Genomic DNA, 25,760 nt, shown 5'->3' with positions numbered 1-25,760 from the left:
CTTGCACTCTTTATGATGACAGAAAGCTGAAAAGGCCACCCACACAGTTCCCCTGTTGGCATACAGCATATGTTACACAGGATGTGGGAAGACAGACGGAACATGGAAGATATGACCATTTGCCAAAGGGAAAAAAAAGGAGTGAGGCGTTATCGGCTGAAAGGTGGGGCTGTATCAATTGAAATCATTCCTACTTGATGCCAATTGGCACATGTCCTTCTTCTCCCTCAGCACCTCCTCCTTTCTGTGTGATCTCTGTATCCATTACACATTTGCCTGCTCTGCTTTCCAGACCCAGCTCTCCTCATGGCTAGGTAGTTTCCCCTGCTACAAAGTCACTGTGTATCATGTCAAGGACCTCCCGGATAAACAAAACCATCCGTGTTCACAGAACATGGGATTCTGCCCAGGGAACTCCACAAAGGTGACTGCCTATTGCAGCTGGATTCTGCACATAGAGACCCTTTAGGCTGGAGAGAATTTTACTTGGAGGACAGATATACAGCAACGTTTTCTGTGGGCAAAAAGCAGCCCAGAAGTAGTGAGCGCTCTAAAAAAACAGCCAGAGGGAGAGCGATAGCTGCACCTTCTCCTCCACATGAACTTCTGATTTAGACTGCAGATTTCTCCTGCTGCTTTGGTTAAAAAATAACCTTGGGGAAAACATTCCTCACAGATGACTGACACACAAATTCACAGGTGACTATGTGTTAATCATGTCTGTGCTGGCCCCCTCCCCACACGCAACCTTCCATCAATGCACACCCACATTCATGTCTGAAACAAGAGAACATTAATTTATTAATAGCTTTACAGAAGTCCCCCATGTAAACATTTTCCCCTTCAGTTCTAATATTTTTCAAAAAGTTTATAGGTGCTAGTTAAAATAATTACTAAAAATGAATGAAAATACTGTGCCTACTGCAACATTTATTGTGACTGAGTGCTTAAGTATGACTGGTTAATCTGCCTGAAAATGCTCTAGTTATATGAGAAACACTTTTTTTTAAAGGGGTGTGGTTTTCAGGTGGCTAGAAAACTTTTCTTAGAGATGGAAAACAGTCCTCAGAACATCAATACCTGTGGAAATGTTTTTGCTCTTTCAAAAAATTGGGGATTTTTCCTGGTTAAAAAAAAAAAGCTGGAAACCAGCACTGGGAAAAATGCAGGAGGATTACAATGGGATAGAAACATCTTGTGGAAGTCCTATAAAGTATAAATGAACAAGCCATGCCTATTCCACAACAAGGCTTTGTCTGGAAGTAACCCCTGAATCTTTATTATTTATTCACTAAGTTAAGAACCCCCTTCCCTTTGCAATCCAAGAACCAATTTATTGCCCCTGAAACCCACCAAAGACCACATAACCTCAAAAATGTACCAATCCCCCCCCCAAAAAAAAAACCAATAGCAACAAAACACATGTAGAGGAAGCATTATGAAAGAGGAAGTCATTAGATGCCGACTTGGGGGAATGGCAGGTTAAGGGCAAAACCACTAGCTGTGGAGGATCCAATGAAGGAAGCTGAATATACAGATTTCTGGCACTTGTAACAGCAAGAGGGAGGCTTGGGTGGGGATAGGCAGGGGGCACACATGGCATTCAAGGCACATTTTGTCCACTCCTCAATTAAGGTAAACGGTCCATACACTCTACCATTTTTCTCCACAAGCAAAAAGACCAGAATAACAACAACAAAAGAAACTTTGCAACGTTGCTTTTTTGGATGACCGTTCCCAGAAACTCAGCATTCTAGGAGCTCTCATTCAAAAGATTATTTTTCCAAGCCCTGACGAAAATATGGGCAAACTGTCATTCTAAAATAACACATTTTTAATGATGCACTATAGAGTTACAGGAATTAGGCTGCAGCAGAGATGACTGCAAACTGTTTCCGACTTTCAAAGTCAGAGCTTTTCTGGCTCAGCTGCAACATGTCTCTCCTGGGCAGTCAATGTTGGGTTGAAAAAGATGACACAGGACTAGTGTCACAGCAGAAACATCCCTGTTCTGTGTTTTAAGACCAGATCCAGGCCGTCTCCTCATTTACTGGCTAAAAGGGGAATACAGGCAATGGAGCGAAGACGAACTGCAGAAAACAGTATATTCACAGACCAGAAAAGGTAACACACCCATTCACCGTGACCTGCAAAGGCTACTTACTACACATGGAAAAACTCTTACCAGTTGTGGACCGGACAGATGTGATTGTTAGAGAGTGCCATGGCATACCTGCAAGGAATGAAAAGATAAAAGTGGTTACATTTGGTCTCCTCAAAAAACCAAGACTTGTATTCCAGTTCCATGCATCATAGAACACACACACACACGTGTCCCTGTCTCCAGTGACACAGGATGCTGGAACTAAAGGTTATTTAAAATTCCTTTTGATGGTATGAATGCTAACAATTAGCCACACAAAATTACTGGAAAGAGAAACAAAGCAAGCAGGTACAGTAAGTAGACCAGAGAGAGAGAGAGAGAGAGAGAGAGCAGAATGATACCACCACATGCTTGACACTGTGGTAAAGATAAAGCCACTTTAAAGGATTCCCTGTGGAGGGCTGGGTGGTTCCACTTTACTAATGTACTCCACATCTCCCAGTTTTCCCATGGGACTTTCAGTGACTCCACCATTTTAGACAACAGTTTCATGTAAACAGTCTACAGTACTGCACAAAGTTGCCTCCACGTGTTTGTGCTTCAAGCAACAAGCACACAGCTCTTCACATACACAAAGCAGAGCTAAGCTAAGTCATGGTCAAACTACTAGCTGAGAGAAATATGTCCTTACTGTGTTCCTATCATGCTCCCTCCCAACCATGCAATTCCTTCAAAGCACAATCAGACTTACAAATAAAATCCATTTGTTTACTTCCCAGTGACCACTCTCAAAACACCACCAAGCTAATCTGCAAAATGTAGGGCAAGGCAGGTTCGGCTAAATCAGATGTCATATCATTTCAGGGAGCTCCAGCCTTTAATGATGTGCTAATTTTACTGTTTAGATTGGGACTTAGAAGTCAGAGGTACAATACTTAAACATATTTTCACAAAGGCAAAGCAACAAATCCAGGCCAATCTAATGGCATCCGAAATCAGCTCCCATCCTCAACCCCAAGAGCAAATTATGCTCCATTTGACAATATTTATCTAGTGTTGAAGTCCCACACACATCCCCTTCCTCAATAATGGTGAATTATTTTTGTTTCTTTGCTACACAGAACTCATTTGCATAACTAGGATCAAGGATAGAAAGATAATCCACGGATCGATCACCACTGCAAAGCCAAGCAAATTGCAACAATTTCCACCCAACTGAGTAACACAAATTGCCATGACAAACCTCACAGCAATGAAGAAATGTACACCCATCTGCTCACAGGCCTGAAAAATTCCAACCTTATTAGCAATCACATTTATTTATTTGTTTGTTTGTTCATTTATTTATTTATTTATTTATTTATTCATTCATTCATTCATTCATTCATTCACTGAATTTGTATCCCGCACGATCTGGCAACCAGGCCATTCTGGGCGGCTAACAACAGTATAAACAACAATATTAACCCACGATAAAAATAAATTAATTAATACAAGCCAAATAGGGTAAATTAAAACAGATGGCAATAAAAGTGGCAAAAAGGGTGATGGAGAGGATGACAAAAAGGATGGTAAAAGGGAGGCCGAGATCCTAATGCTCCAGGAAGAAAGAGCCAAGTCTTCAATGCTCATTTAAACCCAAACCCATTGCATACAATAAGTATTTGTTAATGTATACACCATTTACCAGCACTGCTTAGGGACATATTTTGGCTTACATAATTTGAGCCATGAGCCTGCCACAGAAACACACTCCCTAAGTTTTATTTAGATCGAATGGAGAGCAATCCAGATGGTACAGGTGTCCCCTTGGCTAGGTGACATCACTAAGCCACTTCCTCCCCAAAGCAGTTCTTCCCAGAATATTAAAAATGGATTCTTCTGGTTTCTGGTTTAAAGAATGAGGGCAAATTGAACAGGTGTTGTGGATGGGTGGGTGGTTGCACCCAGACTGTTTAAATTAGTATCTTTAAAAAGCAAACAGCTTTTTCGGTCATTCACAATAAAGAGAAGGTCAAAACTTCCTCCTGACTGCTTACTCAGTGTGCCGGAAAGAATATCTGGCAGAAGTGGAGCAAACCCAGGTTTGAATTCTGGGGAGAAATGCAACACATGTCAAACTACCTGTACATGGGCAAACACCAGATTTTTAGTATACATTTCTTGTTTTAATCAAAAATCTAATCTACAAAAGAGGACAGAGCTGGCAGCTGCCAAGTCTATAACTATCCTTAGAGTCTCTGTGAACAACAGTTCACGAGGAGGGTGAATAAACAGGGACAGGGCATTCTGCATGAGTATCTGAAGGGAGCCAAGGAATGTTCTCCCAGCATCTGCACAAAACAGAAGCTTTGGAAGTCAGAGGAGTTTTTTCAGTGACCTGTAACATCTGTAGCTTGTTTATTTTTATTTTTTCTGCCTGAGGATGCAGAAACCTCTACCTGCTGTAAGTAAAAGTCTGTTGTCTTGCTAAAAGAGAAGATATCGTAGTGGCTTCAGGCGCATCCACACATGGGTTGGGATGAGTGTCTTTGCTGGGAGTCCTGCAAACTGAACCGAAAGGATTTAAACTGAATCATATTCAGAGGACAGGGAGACAAAAATACTGGGGGCAGGAATGTACCAGAAACCTGGACAGTGGAACAAGAATCCATTAATAGATGGGGAAAGAGAAAAAGGAAACAGTTGGAAGGAATGACCTACAGCTTCAAATCTCCCTATACCAATGTACAGAACATGGGAAACACACAAGATGAGTTTGAACTCTTGACACAGGAAGACAAATGTATAATAGCATTAATGAAACCTAATAGGATGAGATCCACGAATGGCAGGAATTATTTTTAAAAAATATCCTAAACAGGAAGGGTGGAGGAGTAGCATTGTATGTAAAGGATGTGCTGGAGCTGGGTCAAGGAGTGCTGTTGGAAAGCCCTTGGAAAATATCAGAGGGAGAGAAACAAGAGGGGGGGGGGAGGTCTGCTATAGATGTCCTAGCCAGCCTGAAGATCTAGATGATGCCCTCCTAGATCAGATTACCAAACATTCAAAGTGGAAAGACACAGCAGTAATGGGAGACATCAACCACCCTGACATCTGTTCTACCAAGGTTGCAAAGTCCAACAAATTCTACACTTGCCTAGCTGAAAACTTCATCTTTCAGAAGATGAAAGAAGCAACAAGAGGAGAAGCTGTCCTGTATCTGGTCTTTACCAACAGAAAGTAACTGGCCAACAAATGGAAACAGTGGGAACTTCACGGAAAAGTCACCATACCATCTTGAGATTTGTTATAGTACTGAAGAAAAGGAAAGCTGGGTATAGTAAAGCACATACTCTGGACTTTTTAAAAAGTGATTTTAATCATACTTAAAAGAAATGAGATCACACAGCCAGATATAATAATAAAGGATAGGAAGTACAAGAAGGGTTAGACTTTCTTAAAGGTGAGATACTGAAGGGAGGAAAAATCAGACACAAATATAGGTTAACATATGGCTTGAGGAAAGGATCTACAGGTTTTAGTAGACCACAAGCTAAACATGTTATCAACAATAGGATGCAGAAAAATAGTAGGCTGCATCAACGGTAGTGTCCAGATCAAAGAAAATAGTAGTACCATTCTAATCTGCTTTGGTCAGATCTCACCTCAAATATTGTTTTGAGGTGAGATCTGTTTTGAGCATCACGGGTTGAGAAGAAGAGGATATCAACCATGCTGGAACATGTCCAAAGGAAAATGATTAAAGAGGCAAAAGATCTGGTAATCAAGTCTTATAAAGAACAGTTGAAAGAGTGGGACATGTTTAGCTTTGAGAAAGCACAAAGGAGATATGACCGGCATCTTTAAATATCTGAAGATGGAAGAAATCTGTTTTCTGCAACTCCACAGAGTAGGACCCAAAGCAATGGATTCAACTTACAAGGACATTTCAACTAAACACTAGGAAGAACTTTTTGACAGTAAGAGCGGTTCAAAAATTGAATACTTCAGAAGCTGCTGGACTCCTTCACTGGGAGTTTTTAAACAGTGATTGGATTACCACCTGTCAGGAATGCTTTAGCTGTGGTTTTCTGGCTTCATCCTGGGGTTGGACTCTTATGATTGCTGGGGTCTCTTTCAGTTCCATGATTCTAAGAATGTAGATTTTAATCCTCTGGGAAAACAAGAGGCTGGCAGAGTCCTTGAACTGATCCAATTTTAGTCCCAAATACAGTAGACCCATCGAAATCAATGGGACCTATGTAAAGTGTTGAATAACAATTTTTCATTCATTTCAAAGAATCAACTCTATATGGAACGAGAACAAAATTTAGTACATTAGATTTAGTGTGCTAGATTCCAAAGCAATAGTATTCATCCTATTTCTGTTTTACAACACGACTTGTAGCAGGGTAGATAAAAATCAATGTGTGGTTTTTAAAAAAAAAATCAAATTGATTTAAATCACAATTTAAAACATAATTTTAATTTTAAAAAATTGTTTTGGATTTAAATCAAATATACCCTGCCCCATGCTATGAACTACACCTGAGGTAATGCAATTAGAATAGAAGATCAAGGAGGGCACACACTCACACACACACACAACGGGAAGTACCCATTCGTTAGACAGAAGCTTCTCAGAGCTTCTGCTGCCACTAATGGGAGCTGCAATCCACCGATAATCTCTGCCCCACTTCCTGTGGCACATGGAATTGAGCTGGACAAAAGAAATGAACTGCTGCTAAAGGGAATCCTTGAATTGGACCACCTTCCAGCTCCATGAAAAATAAAGCAATACGGTTTGGCCTAACAGACCCAGAGTAGTATGCATGTTTTCACAGTATATCATGCATATCACAGTCTTGGTTTCTAAAAGCCACCAGGGGCCTTGACTGAAGGGTGGGACAAAAATATTTTATTTAACATGCAAATAAATTAAAAACTGTGATCCCTATCTGTCTCATGGTTCTGACAATAGCTTCCATATGCTTTGCAAGCGACGAAAGGTCTTAAGAATCAACAGCTAGGCCACCTTTAATTCTAAGTTGCTTCTAGTCCTAAAACCAGTGGTTCATCCCATAACTAAAATGTCTACTGTCACATCCATCACCCTCTGGCAAAGGCAAGCAGACATCATAATTGTGCTGTAGCTCTGATAGCTGGCATTCTAGACAAAGGAAAGCTCAATATTGCTACTGATGTTTTTAAGCAAATGGCAGCTTTTCTAAGGGGGCAGTTTCAGCTCATCAGCGTCACAAACGAGTATGCATTATACTCAGCCACGTGCAACCTTATAAACTTAAGGTACACTTTTATTTGGGTACACTAATGTGGTACAGATAACGGTGATGCTTCACAAAGGCCAGAATCCTGTGAGAATTCATGTATGGTTCAAGTAACTTGCCATAACTAATCGCGGCTAACTGAGAAGGTGACAGGTTGCATCTCAGTTCTACAATTCAGCGCATGAATACGAACAGAGTTCGAACAGAGATCTGCAACCCAACCAGTAGTAGAAATGTCCCAACAGCTATTCCCCTTGGGATTGCCACCTTTTTATTCTAGCAGGACTCTCCTCTATCTTTGGAAGCTGCTTGGGAGACAAATATATAACTGGGGAAGCTGTATCCACCATGGTAAAGCAATAACACAGAATGCCTTACTGCTTTCAACACTCACACAATCAGTGGGGCTATTCAGTATGCACTGTACAATTTCAGCTACTCTGTGTATCAAAGGGAGCAGGGGAGTCACACAAGTTACAGTTTTCTTTAGTACACCAGCATTCAGCCTCTTCCTCAACTTTGTCCCTTGGTTTCCCTCCTCTCTGCTGCAACCAGGCTTTCTAAAGCACCAGTTGTAAAGCAGTGTATGAGTGAGAGTGTGTAATGGTTGGAGCAGTGATGCCAAGGCAGTTATTGTGTTAATCCTTTCTCTAAAATGATAGCATTTTGCTGCCTATTTTGCAGCTAGGACCTGCAATGTAGTGAATCCACGGCCTGAAGGGCTGAAGCCCCCAGGTTTTCTGATCGTGAATGTGACATCATCTGCCACCACTATCCAGGCTTCCCATTTTCCTTGAGCTGCAGTCCTCATAGCAGCTGAGAGAAATGGAACAGAAAATTTCCCAGAAACAACATATTGTTGCAAACATCCCAGCTGTAATACAAAGTACTTGGAAGTGGGCTGCATAAAATGGGTGATTTGTCCTTGTTTGTTGATATGGCCTGATTCAGCTGCTTGCATTTTGGACTCTCTTGTGGGGTGGCAGGTGAGCTATGGGAAATGTCACAATGAGCATCTCCTACTTCCACATTAGCCTCTTCACTCATGGCTGAGAGCCCATTCATTTCTAACCATGTACATAAAATCTGGTGCAGGAACTCTCTAGTGCCGTGGAGCCACAGGTTTGCTCTGTCTAACTCCTTCCATAGTAATGGAATTTTAGTTTAAATATGGCCATTTTAAAGCCAACACATAATCTCTTAAAACTGAATCCATTATCCTGTTGCTAACTCAACTAATTATGAACTGTTTTTTTTTAGTCAAGTGTATTCATTTTGAAGTATTATAAATGCCATAATAGTTCATATGTATTTATTTTTATGACAAATTATGTTTATGTCTGTCAACAAACACCATGTTTTTCCATTTAACGGGAAAGTGCAACGCCACTCAATAACAACTAAAGTTTCCTTCTGTTTGTATTCCAAAGAGTGAAACTAAGAGTTTGAAGCAGAATATTTTGGCCTTTTTCACTCAACAAACTGCTTTGAAAATTCCCCTCAGTTTCAAAAGCACTTCGCCAGATGGGTAGATGGAAGAAGAGTATTCTGAAAAAGCCTAACCAGCACCATAGCTGTAACAGGAGTAAATCTAATGAACCAATAAGACTTATATACAAAAGCAATACAAAGTGTCTTAAAGGGATTAGATATCAATGAGGGTTCTTGTGTCATCATGCGTACATTAATATACAGTTTTCCCTCCAATATTTTGCATGGACCAGCCTCTTCACCAGGCCACCTGAAGGCGAGGGTAAGTGATTATCTTTATTAGACCATTAAAATAATCAACCGCTGGCAGAAGAGTTGACCACAGATGGAACCTTCTGCAGCCTTCACACTTCATAGCAAGTGTGAAACTATCCAGGGCATGCAACCAACATTCTTCCAATCCATTATTTGTGTCAGTAATGCCATTGTCACCTCCCTGTGCCTTCCTAAATACACATGTACCGTTGTTTCACTCCACTCTGATATACTGGATGAAGTGGAATAATCCATGAAAGCTTACACTGGAATATATAAAACTCAGTCTTTCATTTGCCATGATGTTCCTGTGTTGTTTATTTTGCTTTGGTTTTATCCAGCTATAGTTGGGGACTGTCAACTAGATTTAGCCCTTAGTCTTTAAGACAACAACCTTGTTCTATGTTTTTCAACACGTACTAAAAGGAATAAACAGAAATCTATCAACAACATAAATTATCCTCCCTTCCAAAGTACATGCAAATTCTGCATTCCAAAAGGTGTGACCAACACATTTATATTATACTCCCAGATAATATAAAGACTTTATTTAGTTGCAAACTAACACTTGCGCTTATTCATAAGGCTTTCTACTTGCTTTCTGTTTAGTTTTAACAGAAACATGTGAAGTAATGCACAATTTCTTTTTTTAGCAAAATAACCAGCTTGTGTGGTTTTATTTCTGTTTCTGTTCCCCATCCACGTCTATTTGCTGTACTATAATAAAAAGGAAAGAGAAAAGGAATAAAAGCCACCTTTGTTGTAACTGCTGAGACCAAACAGACTCCCACAGCCAGTCAAGTGGGGAAGATATCCTGAGCTGCTCCAGAGTTGATTAACACACAAGAGGTTAAAGGAGAAGAGGTATTTGGATGGAGTGACCCCTGTTGCGGCTGTTTATTGAGGGAGTGCCACTGCAACAACAAACTTTTATAATCTGGGTGAAGGAATGGAGGGGGTGGTGGAAATCTTTAAGATCTAGCTTCTTGAGATTTTACCCTGTCAAAATTTACCTCACTAGGTAAAAATGGCACATGCAGCCTGTTTCCTGACAGTCCAGTAGCTTATATAGCTACTGGCGCTTTTCCCCTTTGCACTTGGAGGCAATCTCTAACCAATAAATTAATTGGTATGAATTCCCTTTTAATAAAAGAGAAAGAGCTGTGAGATCTATCTCCTCCCAATACAGTACTTCCTTGGATTTCCCTTCCTAATTAGGTTATGCTGGAACAGCACCAACCTTCAGGCCAGGAGTCCTCCTTCATTCCACATTTATATCAGCACTTACCAGGAAATAAAAACTGGACTGCAGTCTAACACACTGGAGTCAAAATAGTGCTAGCTGAGAATTTAAGTTTAAATCCCAACATTGTCATGGATTGATATAAACATTACTACATTTCTGATTTTCATTTATACCTTGTCTTTCTTACAACACACTAAAAGTAGCATAAAATACATTATTTTTCCTCTCCCCCTTTTAATTTCACAAAAACCCTGCACAGTGTGTTTAGGCTGACAGATACTAACGGGACCAAAGTCATCCAACATGTTTCATAGTAAAATAAATACTAGCTCTAGCCCAATATTTTAACCACTACATATCATACATTTCATCACTCACTATATTTATCTCTGGATCAAATCACACATTAAGGGAAATGCATACTTCCTGCTATTACATTTCCCCCCAGACATGCAGCAGCTTAAGTATTCACTGCCTGTGCAATCAGACTTGCAAATGAAGCCTCTATTTACCTCCCAGTGACTAATCATAAAACAAAAGCAAGCTAATTTGAAAAATGCAGACAATGTCCACAAAGAAAACATTTATTTTTTTTAATTCCAGTTTTCTTCAGGGGTGCCTCTTTTGTTTTTTTTTTGGGGGGGGGGGGTTGTATACTAGTCCTTTCATTTTTTTTAAAAAAAAGGGACCCCTTCTCTCAGATCATTTTGTTTCATTCATCATTTGTGTTTTCTGGTGCTAGTCCAAAAAACCCATAGAGAACCTATAAAAACCACCCCCAAAAAGCAGAGGCAACAGAGAATCAATCTGCTCCAAAAGTATGCAAATAGCAAAATAAAGTGGACACAGCTACTTCATCCAAAAAAGCATGAAAGCAAATAAAGGCAAAAAATACAATTAAACCCCCATGCCAAAATGGCTAGAATATAGGGAGATTTCTCTCCTTTCACCATACCATATCTCCTCTTGAATCTCTTCTCTTCCAGTGTAGCAACAGAAATGCAGCAAAAATAATCTAGGAAATGAAAGGACCAAAGAAGAGGGACGCCTCAAAGAAACGGGGTGGGGTGGGGGGTGGTTTAAAAACACACAACCCTGTGGAGATATAATTGCACACATAGGATGCTAATGGCAGCAGTAAAAAATAAAAGAAAATAAAAAATTTAAAAATCCTAAGAAATGGCAGGAACCCTCTATAAAAATCAAGGGAAAATGAAGGAGCAAGACAGAGGGACACAGGCAGCACAAGATGGGGGCACTAGGACCCTGTACATCTACAAGGAATGAGCAAAACAAAAGAAGAGCACTCCCACTGCAGTCGAACCAATCCTGACCCTTTTATTACTTCAAATTTCCCATTCCCCTGGACATTCTGGTTGGCTGCTGGCTGCAGCTCTTAAGACGTTGTGGGATAAAACATTTCCTGGGTCATTTGACAAAGGGTGACAGAAAGGTTAAATGAAAAAGGGCATCGCAAAAGAACACAGAACTTTTGTCTTCCCCTCTTTCATTAATATGAATGATATGTTTTAAAGGATTTCTTTCAAGAATCACTAAAAGCACACAAAAACATAAAAGAACCTCTTTCATGTTTTTCTACTTTCATTTAAACATCAAAGTCCGATCCCTAATGCAGATCTGAGGAAAACTTATTCAAGGATAAACAGATCTCCTTTTTCTCTTTTACCTTTTAAGGGAAGTCAGCTTGTAAAGACATACCAACAAGATCACCCTATTTCAACTTCTGTCCTTACACCCGCATAGGCTTATCCTCCACCCCCATCCAACCTATCATGAGGTAGAAACAAATCTTAGAAATCACTGAGATCAGCCCTGACAAAAATTTCTGAAGAAGGTTAAAACCAGTCACTCTATCTAACATTTAGACAGAAGATTTGTGAGACATACAGATACTGCAGCTGCGAATTCTGGAACCAAAACCAGTTAATACTCTAATCTGCGCCTTCTAAGTCTGTTGCAGCATCACCTGGCATCTGGCTTTGTCTCAGGATAGGGAATGACCTTTGCAGCTTCACTTCTCCCAAAACCTTGGGAAAAGGTGTAAGACAAATGGTGAGCCAGAGAATAATGAGAGGGTAAGCACGAAATGCCAGAATATTTCTCTGTTTCCGTCATATATATTTTCTTTATTAATTGATCTATCGACATACTATTTATCCATTTACTTCAGGAAAAGGTTATATTTCTGGACAGTTAAGACAGCACAGCAGCAGTAGACCAACCTGATAATAGACATGATGGGAAATCTCACATTCTAATTCAGGAGCCGATCTGCCTTCGTTAGAGGCATCTGAACTACACTGAAGCCCATAAGTTACAGAGTAGGTCAGAACAGCATTTCAACCGTACGCCATTCCTGGGAGACTGCTCTGGATGACAGCTGCTTAAATGAGACCACCATGAACTTCCATTTCTCATGTGTTCTTAACAGCCTCCTTGGGAGCCTCCTACTATTCTCATTTTGAAGACTAGAAGGTTAAGGTGGGAATGGAACCTTAGCCAAGAAACAAAAGAGACATGGCTAAGTGAATCCAGGCAAATTCTACTGCCGGCAAGTGGGATTCTAGTAGTGTTTTAACTCCTCTTGATCGCCTATGAGTGTGGAGGCAGCAGCTTGTGAAACACAGTCTTCCAAATTAATGCATGCTGGCTTAGATACAAGTGCTGTCACATGGACTAGCAGACAATAAACAACAGCTAATGATCAACAGAAGTGAACTCTGGGGTGGGTGAGCAGGAGCCTTGTCTTAAGGAAACATGCAAGGGGGAGAAGGGGCAATGCAGACTACCTCTGTAAACGGAGCTTGCACCCACAAGGATCTGTCAACAAAGTGTCACCTTTGTTTAAGCTTGCTTTTTAAAAAAAAAAAACGGGGACACTTGAAGCAGAGTCCTCAGGAAGAGTGACAGCTAGCAAAGATGCAGTGTGTCATCTGATCCAATTCAAAAGGCACGAGCCATCTCTGCAGATCCCCTTTATCAGCTAGTCCAGTCCAAAGGAAAGCACAATGGTACTCTAAACATGTGCAAGAATGCAACATGCGAGGTCTAGTGAGGGACAAGTCTCCCATGGCTTGCCTCAGCTTTGCCTCAAAACTAAACCAAGCTACATCTCACAAAAATTAGGATGTGCTTTGTGTTATTTGCTTGCCAAAGCTGAATCCCTTTGCCCAGGGGAGCCACTCTCTCTTTCCTTTCCTTTCATCCTTACCTGCCCATTCAGAATGGCAACAGCACCACAGGTGGGGGAGTGAGGAAGGGGGAGTCTTGTTGTTTAGTCGTTTAGTCGTGTCCGACTCTTCGTGACCCCATGGACCAGAGCACACCAGGCCCTCCTGTCTTCCACTGCCTCACGGAGTTGGGTCAAATTCATGTTGGTAGCTTCGATGACACTGTCCAACCATCTCGTCCTCTACTATCCCCTTCTCCTCTCGCCTTCACACTTTCCCAACATCAGGGTCTTTTCCAGGGAGATTTCTGTCACTGCCTCCATATTTTCCCCTTCTATTTGCCAGGAGGTGATGGGGCCAGTGGCCATGATCTTAGTTTTTTTGATGTTGAGCTTCAGACCATTTTTTTGCGCTCTCCTCTTTCACCTTCAGTAAGAGGTTTTTTAAGTCCGCCTCACTTTCTGCCATCAGAGTGGTAACATCTGCATATCTGAGGTTGTTGATATTTCTTCCGGCAATCTTAACTCCGGTTTAGGATTCATCCAGTCCTGCCTTTTGCATGATGTATTCTGCATACAAGTTAAATAAGCAGGGAGACAATATACAGCCTTGTCATACTCCTTTCCAAATTTTGAACCAATCAGTTGTTCCATATCCAGTTCTAACCGTTGCTTCCTGTCCCACATACAGACTTCTCAGGAGATACATAAGGTGGTCAGGGACTCCCATCTCTTTAAGGACTTGTCATAGTTTGCTGTGGTCCACACAGTCAAAGGCTTTTGCGTAGTCAATGAAGCAGAAGATGTTTTTTCTGGAACTCTCTGGCTTTCTCCGTAACCCAGCGCATATTAGCAATTTGGTCTCTAGTTCTTCTTGTAGCCTACCTTGTAGGGGGGGGGACCTAAGGATTGGTAAACTAGTAATTCTTCCCCTGTTTGGATTTCAATTGAGGGAGTCCTCCTTTCACCAGAGTATTATGGAACTAATATCCAAGCCCTGACCTGAAACTGTGGACACCACCACTTTCTCCAAAGGGGAAGGCCAGCTTTGCAACCAGATCATCAGCATCCTCCTAAGGCCATCCAAACATCTGCTTGATTAACAGATCTTGTTCCCCCTTCACCTGACAACCCCCTTGCCTTACAGTTCAAAGGCACCTCACAATCTCTCCACGTATGCCACAGGGCACCCCCTCCAGCAGGGTGGGTGGAACAGGCTGCCTTCAGCAGCGCACATGATGGCATAATAGCAGGAAAAGCCAGTTAACAGCCCATCATTACGTTACTTGAGCCTTGCATTCCGGATCGCCTGCCCAAGGCAACATGTTCCGGACCGGCCCTGCCTCTCGTGCCTCGCCCGAAAAGGCTGAAGCGCTTGCAAAAACGTTCGCCGGGCATCCCCTCGGAAGCACACGCTCGCCAAGCAGGCGCCCCCTGATCCCGGCCGGAGTCAGCCCGGGCGCCTCGCTTCCTCCCGCGCAAACGGGAAAGCCAAGCGGAGCCCGAGGGCACGGCAGGCTTGACTTGGCAGGACGTTCCCACTCCTTCAAGCGGACTTGCTTCCAAGTAAGCTTCGCAGCTCGGCAAGCCGGTGCCCGCGCCCTTCTCCGACGCCCAAGGACGGGTTCCCGGGGCAAAACGGCCCGAGGCGCCTGCGTGGCGGCCCCTGGCAGGCAGGTAGCGAGGCGGCCTTCTTTGGCCGAGGAACAGATCCGCGCGGGAGGGAAGCCGCCTCGCCGCCCGAGAGCAGCCCCGACGGAAACTTTTCCCCCTGACTCACCGCCGGCCCAGGGGCTCTCCGGCTCGGCGGCTGCAAGGGCGGCGCGCGGAAGGGGAGGGAAGGGAGCCAGCCGGGAGGAGAAGGGCGAGCGAGCGCAGCCCGGCGGGGCTGAGCCTCCGGGGGAGCGACTCGCTGGCGCAGAGCCGCGGGGAGGGAGGCCGGGCAGGGCGTGGAGAAAAAGCGGCGGCAGAGAGGACGAGGAGCGGGCCGGGACCGTCTCCGGCTTCGCCAGAGCCACGGGGGCGGGGGGGGGGGGCGGGGAAGGAAGGCAGCGGGGGAGGAAAGTTTGGGTCGCCTGGTGAGGAAGAGCGCCGCAGCCGGCCGGGGAGAAGGAGGCGCGCTACTCACACGATCCACATGCCGGTGATGCTGAAGGCGGGCAAGGCGATGGGTAGGATCACCCAGGCTGGCATCTTGGGCCCCGGGGCGCGCCCGCGATGGGGGGGGGGGACTGGCCCGCCCAGGCACCATCCGAGGGCGCCACGGGGAGGGGGTGGGGGCTTAGCTGGGGGCGTCTCGCCCCCGCCCCACGGAGCCCCTCCGGCGCCTTCCGCTTCTTCCACCGCCTCAGCGGACGGGAGCGCGATGTGGCGCCACAAGATGCCGAGCAACTCCACTCGGCTCCGAAAGGGAGCCCGCCCGCCGCGGCCAAAAACGCCCGCTCGCTCCCGCCTGCCCCCCGAAGGGAGGAGCTGGCCGGCTTGGGACGACGTGACCCCGCCCTGGGGCTGGCCCCGACCTTCTGCCCGCCCCTGCTCGGGGAAGGGCCGGCGGCGGCGGAAGGCGGGAGCGGCGCGTCTTCGGCCAGGCCGGCCGCGGCGGCGCTCACCTGCCACGGCGGCCAGAAGCGAGACGCGGCTCCGGAGGCCCGGACGCCTTCCTCCCCTTGGCGCTGCCGGGGTTCCCAGGCGAAGACGCGAGAGGGAGACCCGCGGGAGGCTTTGCGACGGCTGGCAAGATGTAAAAAGTTCGGAGATGTCTGAGCTGAGGAAGAAAGTGAAGGGCGCATCCATGACATCAAGAAGGGATAGTCATTATTTCATACGGTTTTATGTGGGATCCTTGCCAAATCACTGTGAAATCATAGATCTTATTTATACCCCAAAACTACACCACAAAAAAAATTACAGATCCTTTGGCACATGTATTTACAGCGGTCCAAAACATGGATCCAGGCATAGATCCACATGATTTTCTATGTAAGGTCATCCGCAAACCACTCTCCAGTCATAGGTCCCATTTGCACCTACAGACCATAAAACAAAGCTTTATGGGTCTAGTGCACAGCTTTGGATCCAACCATGGATCCTCATAGATTAACATTCTGATGTGAGATCTGCCCCAAACATGATCCTGCCCCTTTGCACTGACACTGGGTATTGCCATGAAACACCTCATCATCTGCTTTATGACAATTCTTTTCTGCTGCACATCTCGGGCTCATCTAAAGAGTGTTACAATGAACAAGATGGTGTTCCCTCCCACCCCATGTCCAAAGGCTGATTGGAAAGGCAGCTGCTTCTTTTTTTCAAGACTGCAGTATACAGTATCGCTAAGGGACAGGCCTAATCAAGGCTGTTCAACATTGGTCACAGAAATTAGGACGATTCTTTTAAAAACCATGTTACATTCCCTCCAATAATCGTATCCCCTAATGCATGCAATGTGATGTGGGATAGATCCAGATCTGGGATGTAGAAGGAGGGGTGAAATCTCCACCCTTCAAACAGAGACAAGAGACCTGTGGGTTCCTGGAGGCTGGCTACCCAAGAGACCATCTCTGGTCCTTGGCACACTTTTTCCCTTGGTGGGAAAAAGAAGGGGAGTCCTTCTCAGCCCGGCCCAGATATCCAGGGCCAATCCCTGCTGTTTCAGGAACTTTCATTCTGAGAAATGTTGGGGATTAACTTTCCTGATGGCCTAGTAGTGAAAGTGAAAAAGACGAGTTCTAGGCGCAGGAGCCAGGCCAGGAAAGCAGTTGGCAGCCCAGCCTACCTAACCACCACTGAGCCCTGTCAAAGCTGAGACTAGTTTTCATTCAAAAGTTGGTGGTTGCTCTGCTGGGTTCCAGAGCCTGGGTCTGTTTACGTGGTTGCCGCAGCAACGCTGTTCCAAGCCAGCCCAGGGCTACTGGTCATTCGTGCTCTGGACCAGGTCGCCGACAGAAGGAGCTTCAGGGCTCTCCTGCTGGTGGCTCTTGGTTGGGCAAGAGGTTCCCTTCAACCAGGCTCTCCGGCATCAGCGCATAGTGGGGAACCGAGAAGGATATCCGGAGCTTTCAGAGTGAGTGACCAGGAGGGGCTGTAGGGCAGAGTGGAGGGCGTCTTTTAGCTCCCAGCACCCAGCCAGCAGAGAGTACACTTAAAATAGGAGGAGAGGGGAAATTCCTACGAGTAGCAGTGTTGATTTGTTACATTTTCGGAACCTTGGGGGATCTGGTCCCCAACCTACATAACATAAAAAACCATTGCTACTGGAGTCCTTTAGAAGTGGAAAACCCACTTTTTCAAACCTCCCTCCCCACCCAAAAAAGTTGATCAATGTCCTGGGGTGCATTTTGCCCATCTGGTTTAAGGGCACTTTTTCTGATCTAGGAAAGAGGTGACCGGAATTGGGGGGGGGGGGTCATCCTTTGCTAGGTACCAAAGCAACAACTTGGTTACTTAACTTCAGCAAGCTTTCCCTGAGTTACTGGCTGCCAGAGTGGGGTTTTTCAATGGATGGGCGTGCCTTACTGCTTTGAATCTTTTTTTTTATGGTGTTGCTCTTGTTTACCATTTTTTTAGTGTGCCGTTTATTTGATCCTTTTAACTATTTGTATACTTACTGTTGTTAGCTTTGTCTTTTAATGATATAAGCCAACCTAGATTCTTTTTAAAGAGAAAGGTGGTGTAAATATATTTTAAATAAATATCCAGTCTTGGGGCTTCTGAATGAAATGCAGAGGGTTTAAAATAAAATTAAACAGGGATTTTAAAACAAGCCCAACAAAGCTCTAAGGTTGTGCAGAGAGTGAGGGGAAATTCTGAGAGCAAGGGTTAAGGCAGGGAAAGAGGAAGAAGGACCTCTGGATTGGTAAACCTTGGACAGAATTCTGTATATAATTAAAAAATGGAAAGAAACCAAAATCTCAAGATGAATCAGAAGCATTTTGCAAAAAGAAAAGTTACTTATCAGTGTCCAAATAAACCTCTCATAACACGACCGTCCCAGTGATGGGTCTTCAGTTAATAAATTCAGCTGACAATGCAAGACCAAAATTCATTTAAATTTTTTTTTGTAAATTTATTTATACAGTAATTGGAAAATAAACCTATGATACAAACATAATCCACAAAAAAAGAAAATTAAGAAAAATATGATCATGAATACAAAGCACGGTAATACCCCTTAATCCACAATTATCCTTATTAATAACATTTAGTGATTCCACACCACCAGGACCTTTTGAGATACCTCTATTATTATTATTATTATTATTATTATTATTATTATTATTATTATTATTATTATTATTATTATTATTATTATTATTATTATTATTATTATTATTATTATTATCATCATCATCATCATCATCATCATCATCATCATCATCATTAAAAACTCCAGACACATTCAAAATTATAAAAATATTGACTGGTATTATTTATTTATTTATTTATTATATTGATATCCCGCCCATCTAGTCGTTTGACTATTCTGTACAAAATAAGCAATTAAAATAGCATCATTATCAAGATTGAGAAGTAATTCAAGATGGAAAAAAAATAAAGAAGATAGATCAAAAAGTGCCCGGAGGGAAGGCCTGCCTGAATAGCCAAGTTTTTTATTGGCTTTTAAAAATACCCAGTGAAGGGGCCATACGAATCTCTGGAGGCAGATTATTCCATAACCGATTATATAACAGATACAAGTTTTAACCAAAAGCCTAAGTATCTGTTTTTTATTATTAGTAGTAGTAGTAGTAGTAGTTTCATCATCATCATCATCATCATCATCATCATCATCATCATCATCATCATCATCATTCCCTATTCCTCATTACAAAGCCCCTTCTCCCTCCTAAAATTGTTATGTTTCTTGTGTTGTTAATCTCGCATGTCAATTTATTGTTAATGGCTAAATTTCATAATTCTTTTTACCATTCACTTAATTGAAAGTTATATTCAACTCTTTTTTTGCTCTAATTAAGTCTTGCTATAACTGCTAAATTTGTAATTAATTCTTTTTTTGACCATCCGAAATTCATTCTGAGTTTCCCAGCCACCATCCAGAGTCAACCTCAATCAAAGAGGTGAAAATCCACATGCCAGTCCAAGAAAGAACAAAAGGAGGGATTTCCCAGGAAAAAGGGAGGGAGGGTACCAATACCAATGCAAAGAATTACAAGGAAGGATTTTGTTGAGGATGGGGGGATAGGAAATAATACGCAACATACATAAGCAGTTTTCTTTTAAAAATATAAATAAAAATGGAAAATTTGACTACAAGCCAAACTGATTACATTAAGTTTTTGTTAATAATTACTTAGAGGGGGAAACCCATTTTTATAAATGTGGGAAGAATAGCGATGTCAATTCAATTTTTATTTAATTTTTATTAATTTTTTTAACAGAGGGCTGGAAAATAAGTCAGTCATTTTCCAAGTGACCAGGATAACACAAGTTTTTAAGGAGGGGAATCTCTGGACAGCAAATAGAGCCATAGACTTAATTTTTTTAAAAAAAATGTAAAAGACACCCAAATTTTTTTAAAATTTAAAAAAAATGTACAGCTGGGTCAAGCAGGCATCCATCCTTTTTCTAAAAGTTTTGGGAGGAAATTCCTACTACTTACAAAACAAATGTAGCCACAATTAAAAAAAAAAAAACTTAAGAAGATAACCAAGCATTTTCAAAGTTTTTTTAAAAAAAGGCCAAGCAGGCATGTGTCTCTTTTTCTTAAAGGTTGGAGGGAGGATAGTGCCTCTCCATGAGGCAGGGTTTCTCCGCCCTCCACTGCCCCATAAAGGGGGGAAAGACAGTACCCCCTACAGATTTCAGATAAAAATAAAAATGAAAGAAAAAAAAAGCAATGAGGAAAAGGAGGGAATCCCCCTCCATAGAAAGCCCCCCCAAAACCCAAATGAAGACACTGATGCATTTTAAAGTGTGTGTTTCTGTGTGTACACTGTATGTACATTGTCAATTTATATATGCACTTTAAAGGGGGCAAAGACAGACCAAGCCTCTAGAGAATTCAGTAAAACAAAGTAGAAAGGCCACCCACCTACCCATGCACGCACACGCGCGCACACACACACACACACAGAGAGAGAGAGAGAGAGAGAGAGAGAGAGAGAGAGCACTCTGAATAAAAACAGCGATGAGGTCTGGACAGCTCAGTTTAACTGCTCAAAGCACCCCTGCCAGGATGTTGCTGCGGGACTACTGGCCACAGGGCTGATTGCATTAAGATTTTTTGTTTGTTTGCTTTAATCACAGGTGGAATTCTAGCTCCTGTCCTCTGAAGATGCCTGCCACAGAGACTGGAGAAACATTAGGAAGAAAAACCTCCAAAACACGGCCGAACAGCCCAAAAAACCCCGCAACAACCAGTCCACTCATGGTTTACCTGGAAAAAAATAATTATACTTCTGCTTGTTAGGGCAGGACGGAGGAGGGTGTGAATTGTTGGGTGTCTCCTTACTTCTTACAAAATGTCCTCCTCAAGCAGGAGGAACAAAATGGCCACCACTTTCCCACGTCTGTCAATGGGCAGGGATGCCTTCATCAAAAACCACCGCTTTCAGTGGGAATTGGCTGTACTCATCCACTTCCTTAAAAAGAGTCTGAGTTTAGACAGGTGTAGGAGACCCAAATAATGCCAATAACATTTGGGGGGGAGTTGACCCTCTTCTCCCACTGTTTGTGCCTGACTGAGTGGGGAGTGTTTTGAGATATTCCAGGGCAACACAGTGGAACCTCTTTGAGACCTCTAGGGCAGCCAAATAAGATGGCAGGGAAAATGAAGTGTCATGTTCCCCATGCCCTATACAAGCATCCAAGGGAGAGAGAGGAGAAGGATAAAGTTCAACTTACAACCACCACCCCCTACACTCCAGGACCAAACCACTTCTTCACTCAGCCATGGACAGACATGGGAGTTTGGAAAGAGATTACTTGTTGGCAGTGGACCAGATGGGTGCTTAACCTACCCAAACAGCTCTACCTCTCACAATGTTAGTTTTTTGCTCTTCTTTCTCTCTTCCAGTGTGTGAGGAGGTGGTGTCTGTGCTCCTGGGCTGATTCGGTTGTGGGGGTTTCCTCTCGTCAGCTCTGCAGAGACACGGGCTGGTGCCTGTGTTCCTGCTGTGCAGGCACTCTAACAGAGGAAGACCCTGCTCCTTTACCTGACAATTAGGACCCCAAACAGCCGATGCATTGTTATCACAGACATTTCCCGTAGCCAAACAAAACCCCAGTCCCTGCCTCTCAGGAAACAAGAGGTTTAGGGCAGATAATTTATCCAGGATCCCCAGTGCTTTCTTGAGATGCTCTCAGATTGCCAGCTGACATGAGGAACTTAAGAGGGCCTGTGAACATTTGTTTTTCACTGAATCATCGACGGGGAGACTTTAGTTGGATTGCCTCCTACAGATTGGCAGCAGCTCTCCCGAATGTCCCCTCCAGAGTCTTCCAGAACTGAAGATCCCAAGGATTAGACCCCTATCCTTTCATATCCAGATCTCTCACAGATCCTAGGAATTCATTACCAAGCAAGTGCCCTTCCTCTAAGCAGCAGAGAAAAATCCTGCACAGCTATGGCCTTGTGTAAAGTACAGAATTTGTGTACAGCTCATATTGGGGAGCTGTCCAAATATCCTCAAAGGCATATCTATGGAAGATTCAGGAAATCCCTCCTCTATTCCTAAATGTGATCTTGTCCTACATACAGAGATTGTGAAAGCTACTTTTTGGGTGACAATTTCTCCAACCCAAACTCCCAATTTGGCTCAGGAATACTAGGAATCATTATCCGAAAAAGTTATTTTTACGAGCTGTAGATATGTAGTGATCGTTTCTAACAGTTGATTCCTGGAGCCCAGTGCTTATGAGTTGCTGGAGAGCAAAGGATGGGAAGTAATGGTTATCTGCATGGTCTGCTTGAAGCATTCATGGAGCAAACAGGACTTGTTGCTGGAGCCCTCTTTTCATCCCATGGGGCTCTTATGCTTTCAGTTTCTGATGTGTCTTCTGATCTCAGTGTCGCTGAGAAGCAACAACAGGAACGCAAAAAGGAGGAGCCAGTCCTGTGAGACTAGTCTGCAGCATCTTGGGTAAGGATGAAAGGATGTTTTCTCTACCCTCTGCCTCTCATTCCACAGCTTGCTGCGGGATAGCCAACATTGTAGTTAGTGAGATGGGCTTACTTTCAGGGTTCAATTACGCATTGTATATGCAAACAGGCAAGAATTCCTGCTCCTAGACTGCAAGGAAGCATTGGGAACTGGGATGTTACTGCAGATAGATGCTAGCTACCCATGGCTTCTCCCTCTAAACATTGCGTCCATCAAACTGCAGGATTCTAAAGCTTGTTTCAAGTACAAAACATGCATGGGGGAGGGGAGATAAACTTAATGATGGGCGGCCTTGCACTGGGAAACAGGGCTCTCAGGGGAAGATGACAGCATCTTTCCCTTGTTTCTCCTTCCATTTGCCCTCATCATCTTTACATTCACTCCAAGCAGTAATGTATACGATGTACAGGATCTTCCCAGTGAATTTTCTGAATGTCTCTTGTCTGAAGAGGCCTCCCTTGTTTTAATGGGAGAGCCAACTTTATCCAGAGAAAAATCATAGCAAGGGACACCTTCTGGACTAAAGAAGCAGATGGGCTTCAGGGTGAGTGTTCTCTCCAATTTACAGGATTTGATGGATGTGGAAGCCCCAGACAGTAGATGGAGCAGCCCTGAGGACTTGATTTCAGACCTGCCATCTGCTTCAGAAAGGCAAATCAGCTGAGGGATAGGAAGGGGGTTCCCTGGTTTGGTCCATATACAGCCCCAGACTTCCTCTCCACATCAGAGCTAGGGCAATGGCTGGGATTCTCTGGCAAGTGCCTGATTATTTCTGACCAGCTTTCAAGGGTCCATTACTGGAAAGATAGCTGACACTTGGCCAAGCTCATCATTGCTAGCATGGCAGGTGTCACACCCAGTTCATGGATATAATAAGGAAAGGGAGCTCCTGTATTCAGAGATAGTCTACCTTTGGAATGAGGATAGGGAAAAATCTCATTTGGAACCTTCCCAAAGGGGCCAAGCTGGCCTGGTGGGATGATCCAGTCTAGCAGAAGTTATCTTAAGATTTCATGTTCAAAGCCAGGGGTCCCCAACCTTGGGGCCTCCAGATGTTCTTGGACTTCAACTCCCAGAAATCCTGGCCAGCAGAGGTGGTGGTGAAGACTTCTGGGAGTTGTACTCCAAGAACATCTGGAGGCCCAAGGTTGGGGATCACTGTTCTAATCTGTTGTGTTAGTTATTTCTCCTGGTGGCACCTCCTAATCACACCGACATGAAGACAGAAGAAGATTCAAGCCTTTGTGTAAATTAGGCATGTCTTTCTCCTATAAGAAAAGATACAGTCATTCAGGCCTGTAAGAAATGGTATCTGGGCTACAGCCCTTTCTCCATGTCAAAGCAGGACATGGAAAAGGCCAATGGATTCTGGTAAGTACCAAAGAGGAAGAAGGATTTCACCCACCCATTGCCAAGTGCTTTTCTTCCGGATACTCTTAGCCCAGCACCATTTCCCCTCCTGCTGTACAGGAGGGTCAGAAGTGTGGGAGCTTTCACCCAAGTAAGCCAGTCATATATACTAATGTAGAAGACCTTTAGCAGGCCTCTCTCTGCCTTTTCCTCCTTGCCCATGCATTTCTCCTGTTGCCCCTGCCAGGATTGTGTTCACCAGAGAAGACTGAGTCAAGTGGATTGCCAGATCCCATTTCCATAACAGGAACCATCTCAATCATCATCATCATCATCATCATCATCATCATCATCATCATCATCATCATCATCATCATCATCCTTACTCAGCTTAAAATCCCATAACAATCACAACCCACATTGTATAAAGAGTATAGAGTTGACACAGGGATGGTTCTTGGGTGGAGACAGCTTTGCTTTGAAATGAATGAATGAATGCCTGATTTGGATTCCATGTGGTTTCCATATGGACTTTATCATGAACCTTGCCGGAAATAATGCCAAGGTTTGCAGCCTCCATGCTGAAGCATAGGAACTATCACCCAGGTAAGCTGTTCCCAGCTGAAGGACAAGTGGGAAATCGAGGGATTGCACCCAAAGAGGAAGGGTCCAAATGGCCCAGGTTGGTTAAGTTCAGAGGAAAGAAGGCCAGAGGGTGGACCTCACCTCTGAATGGCAGGAAGGTTCTATAAGCAAACTTACAGGCCACAAGAAGCCAGGAGTTGTAGCTTGCTGTTTACAAGAGGGTGTTGGTGCTCACAGCTGATCCCTCCTGTTTTCAGCAGAAGCAGTTAAACAGAGCTCCTACATTGGCTTAGTGTGTTGTTTACTCCCTTGTTTTAGCTGTGTGGTGGGTTTAGACAAAAGAGTTAAGAAGAAACCCTGAATTCTTGATCTTGCTTCTTGGGAGGAGGGGGAACCAACCGCTGAAATAAAGCTGCCTGCCGCCAGGGAAGTGACTGGATAGAGGATGCTTGCATGCTGCTCAACGTGACAGGCCAGGATAGTTCCCGGGGATCCTTGTCTCATCGTGTAATGTGAATCCAACCAGTGTGTCTCCTCTCTTACAGCAATTGAACTGGAGGTCAGATCACTCAGAAGCAGGCTCTTTAAAAACAGAAGAAAATGTGGCTTTTGCCCAGTGGTGGGATTCAAATAAATTAACAACAGGTTCTATGTCCTACTGACAAATAAATAAATAAATAAATAAATAAATAAATAAATAAATAAATAAATAAATAAATAAATGCCCAGGACAGTGGGATCCGATGAGGGTTTCTTCCACAGTGGTCTCCCTACTGCCTATCATCTCACATGATTAAGACATCTAGATAAGTGTATCTGTTTGGGCATACTGCTGTTGTTACCCTCACCGTGGGCATGTGCCAAACACACACAAACAAACACATACCTCACAGTGGGTGCTTATGACCAAGTTTGACAGAGAACTGACACATCTCCTTCCCTTTACCTCCTATTTCACCCTATAGCTCACCAGTAAAAATTGCTTCCATCCCCTTTCCTGCTCCTGAAATGACTGATAGCCCTGCTTGTTATTACCTGGAGGCCAGCCGCCTTTGCGCACCTGTTGTGGAGTTCTTCTCCCCCCCCCACTTCCTTCTCGCTTGGAATGTATGGTCTCTTTTCAATCTGTCGCCACTCCACCTCAACC

The 25,760-nt window shown here is 43.6% G+C and overlaps 1 protein-coding gene across 3 annotated transcripts in view; it reads right to left on the bottom strand.

Annotated features, from left to right (window-relative positions):
- Positions 1 to 16,073, bottom strand: part of LOC110077785 (transmembrane protein 150A) — a 47,994-nt gene extending 31,921 nt beyond the window's left edge. The window contains exons 1-2 of one of the 3 annotated variants that reach the window (XM_072994939.2): positions 15,685 to 16,073; positions 2,186 to 2,233 (exon numbers count right to left, since the gene is read on the bottom strand). In XM_072994939.2, the coding sequence (XP_072851040.1) occupies positions 2,186 to 2,233; positions 15,685 to 15,749 (113 nt within the window). In that variant the 5' untranslated portion in view covers positions 15,750 to 16,073. Of the gene's footprint in view, positions 1 to 2,185; positions 2,234 to 11,321; positions 11,725 to 13,598; positions 13,853 to 15,684 lie in introns of those variants that run through there. The other 2 variants (XM_078391149.1, XM_072994938.2) reach the window with 2 other exon arrangements.
- Positions 16,074 to 25,760: the final 9,687 nt, after the last annotated feature.

This window comes from Pogona vitticeps, chromosome 3 (assembly GCF_051106095.1).
Source record: "Pogona vitticeps strain Pit_001003342236 chromosome 3, PviZW2.1, whole genome shotgun sequence".
Taxonomy (NCBI): domain Eukaryota; kingdom Metazoa; phylum Chordata; class Lepidosauria; order Squamata; family Agamidae; genus Pogona; species Pogona vitticeps.
Note: the sequence above shows the minus strand (reverse complement) of the source record. Positions and strands in the feature narration are given on the sequence as shown.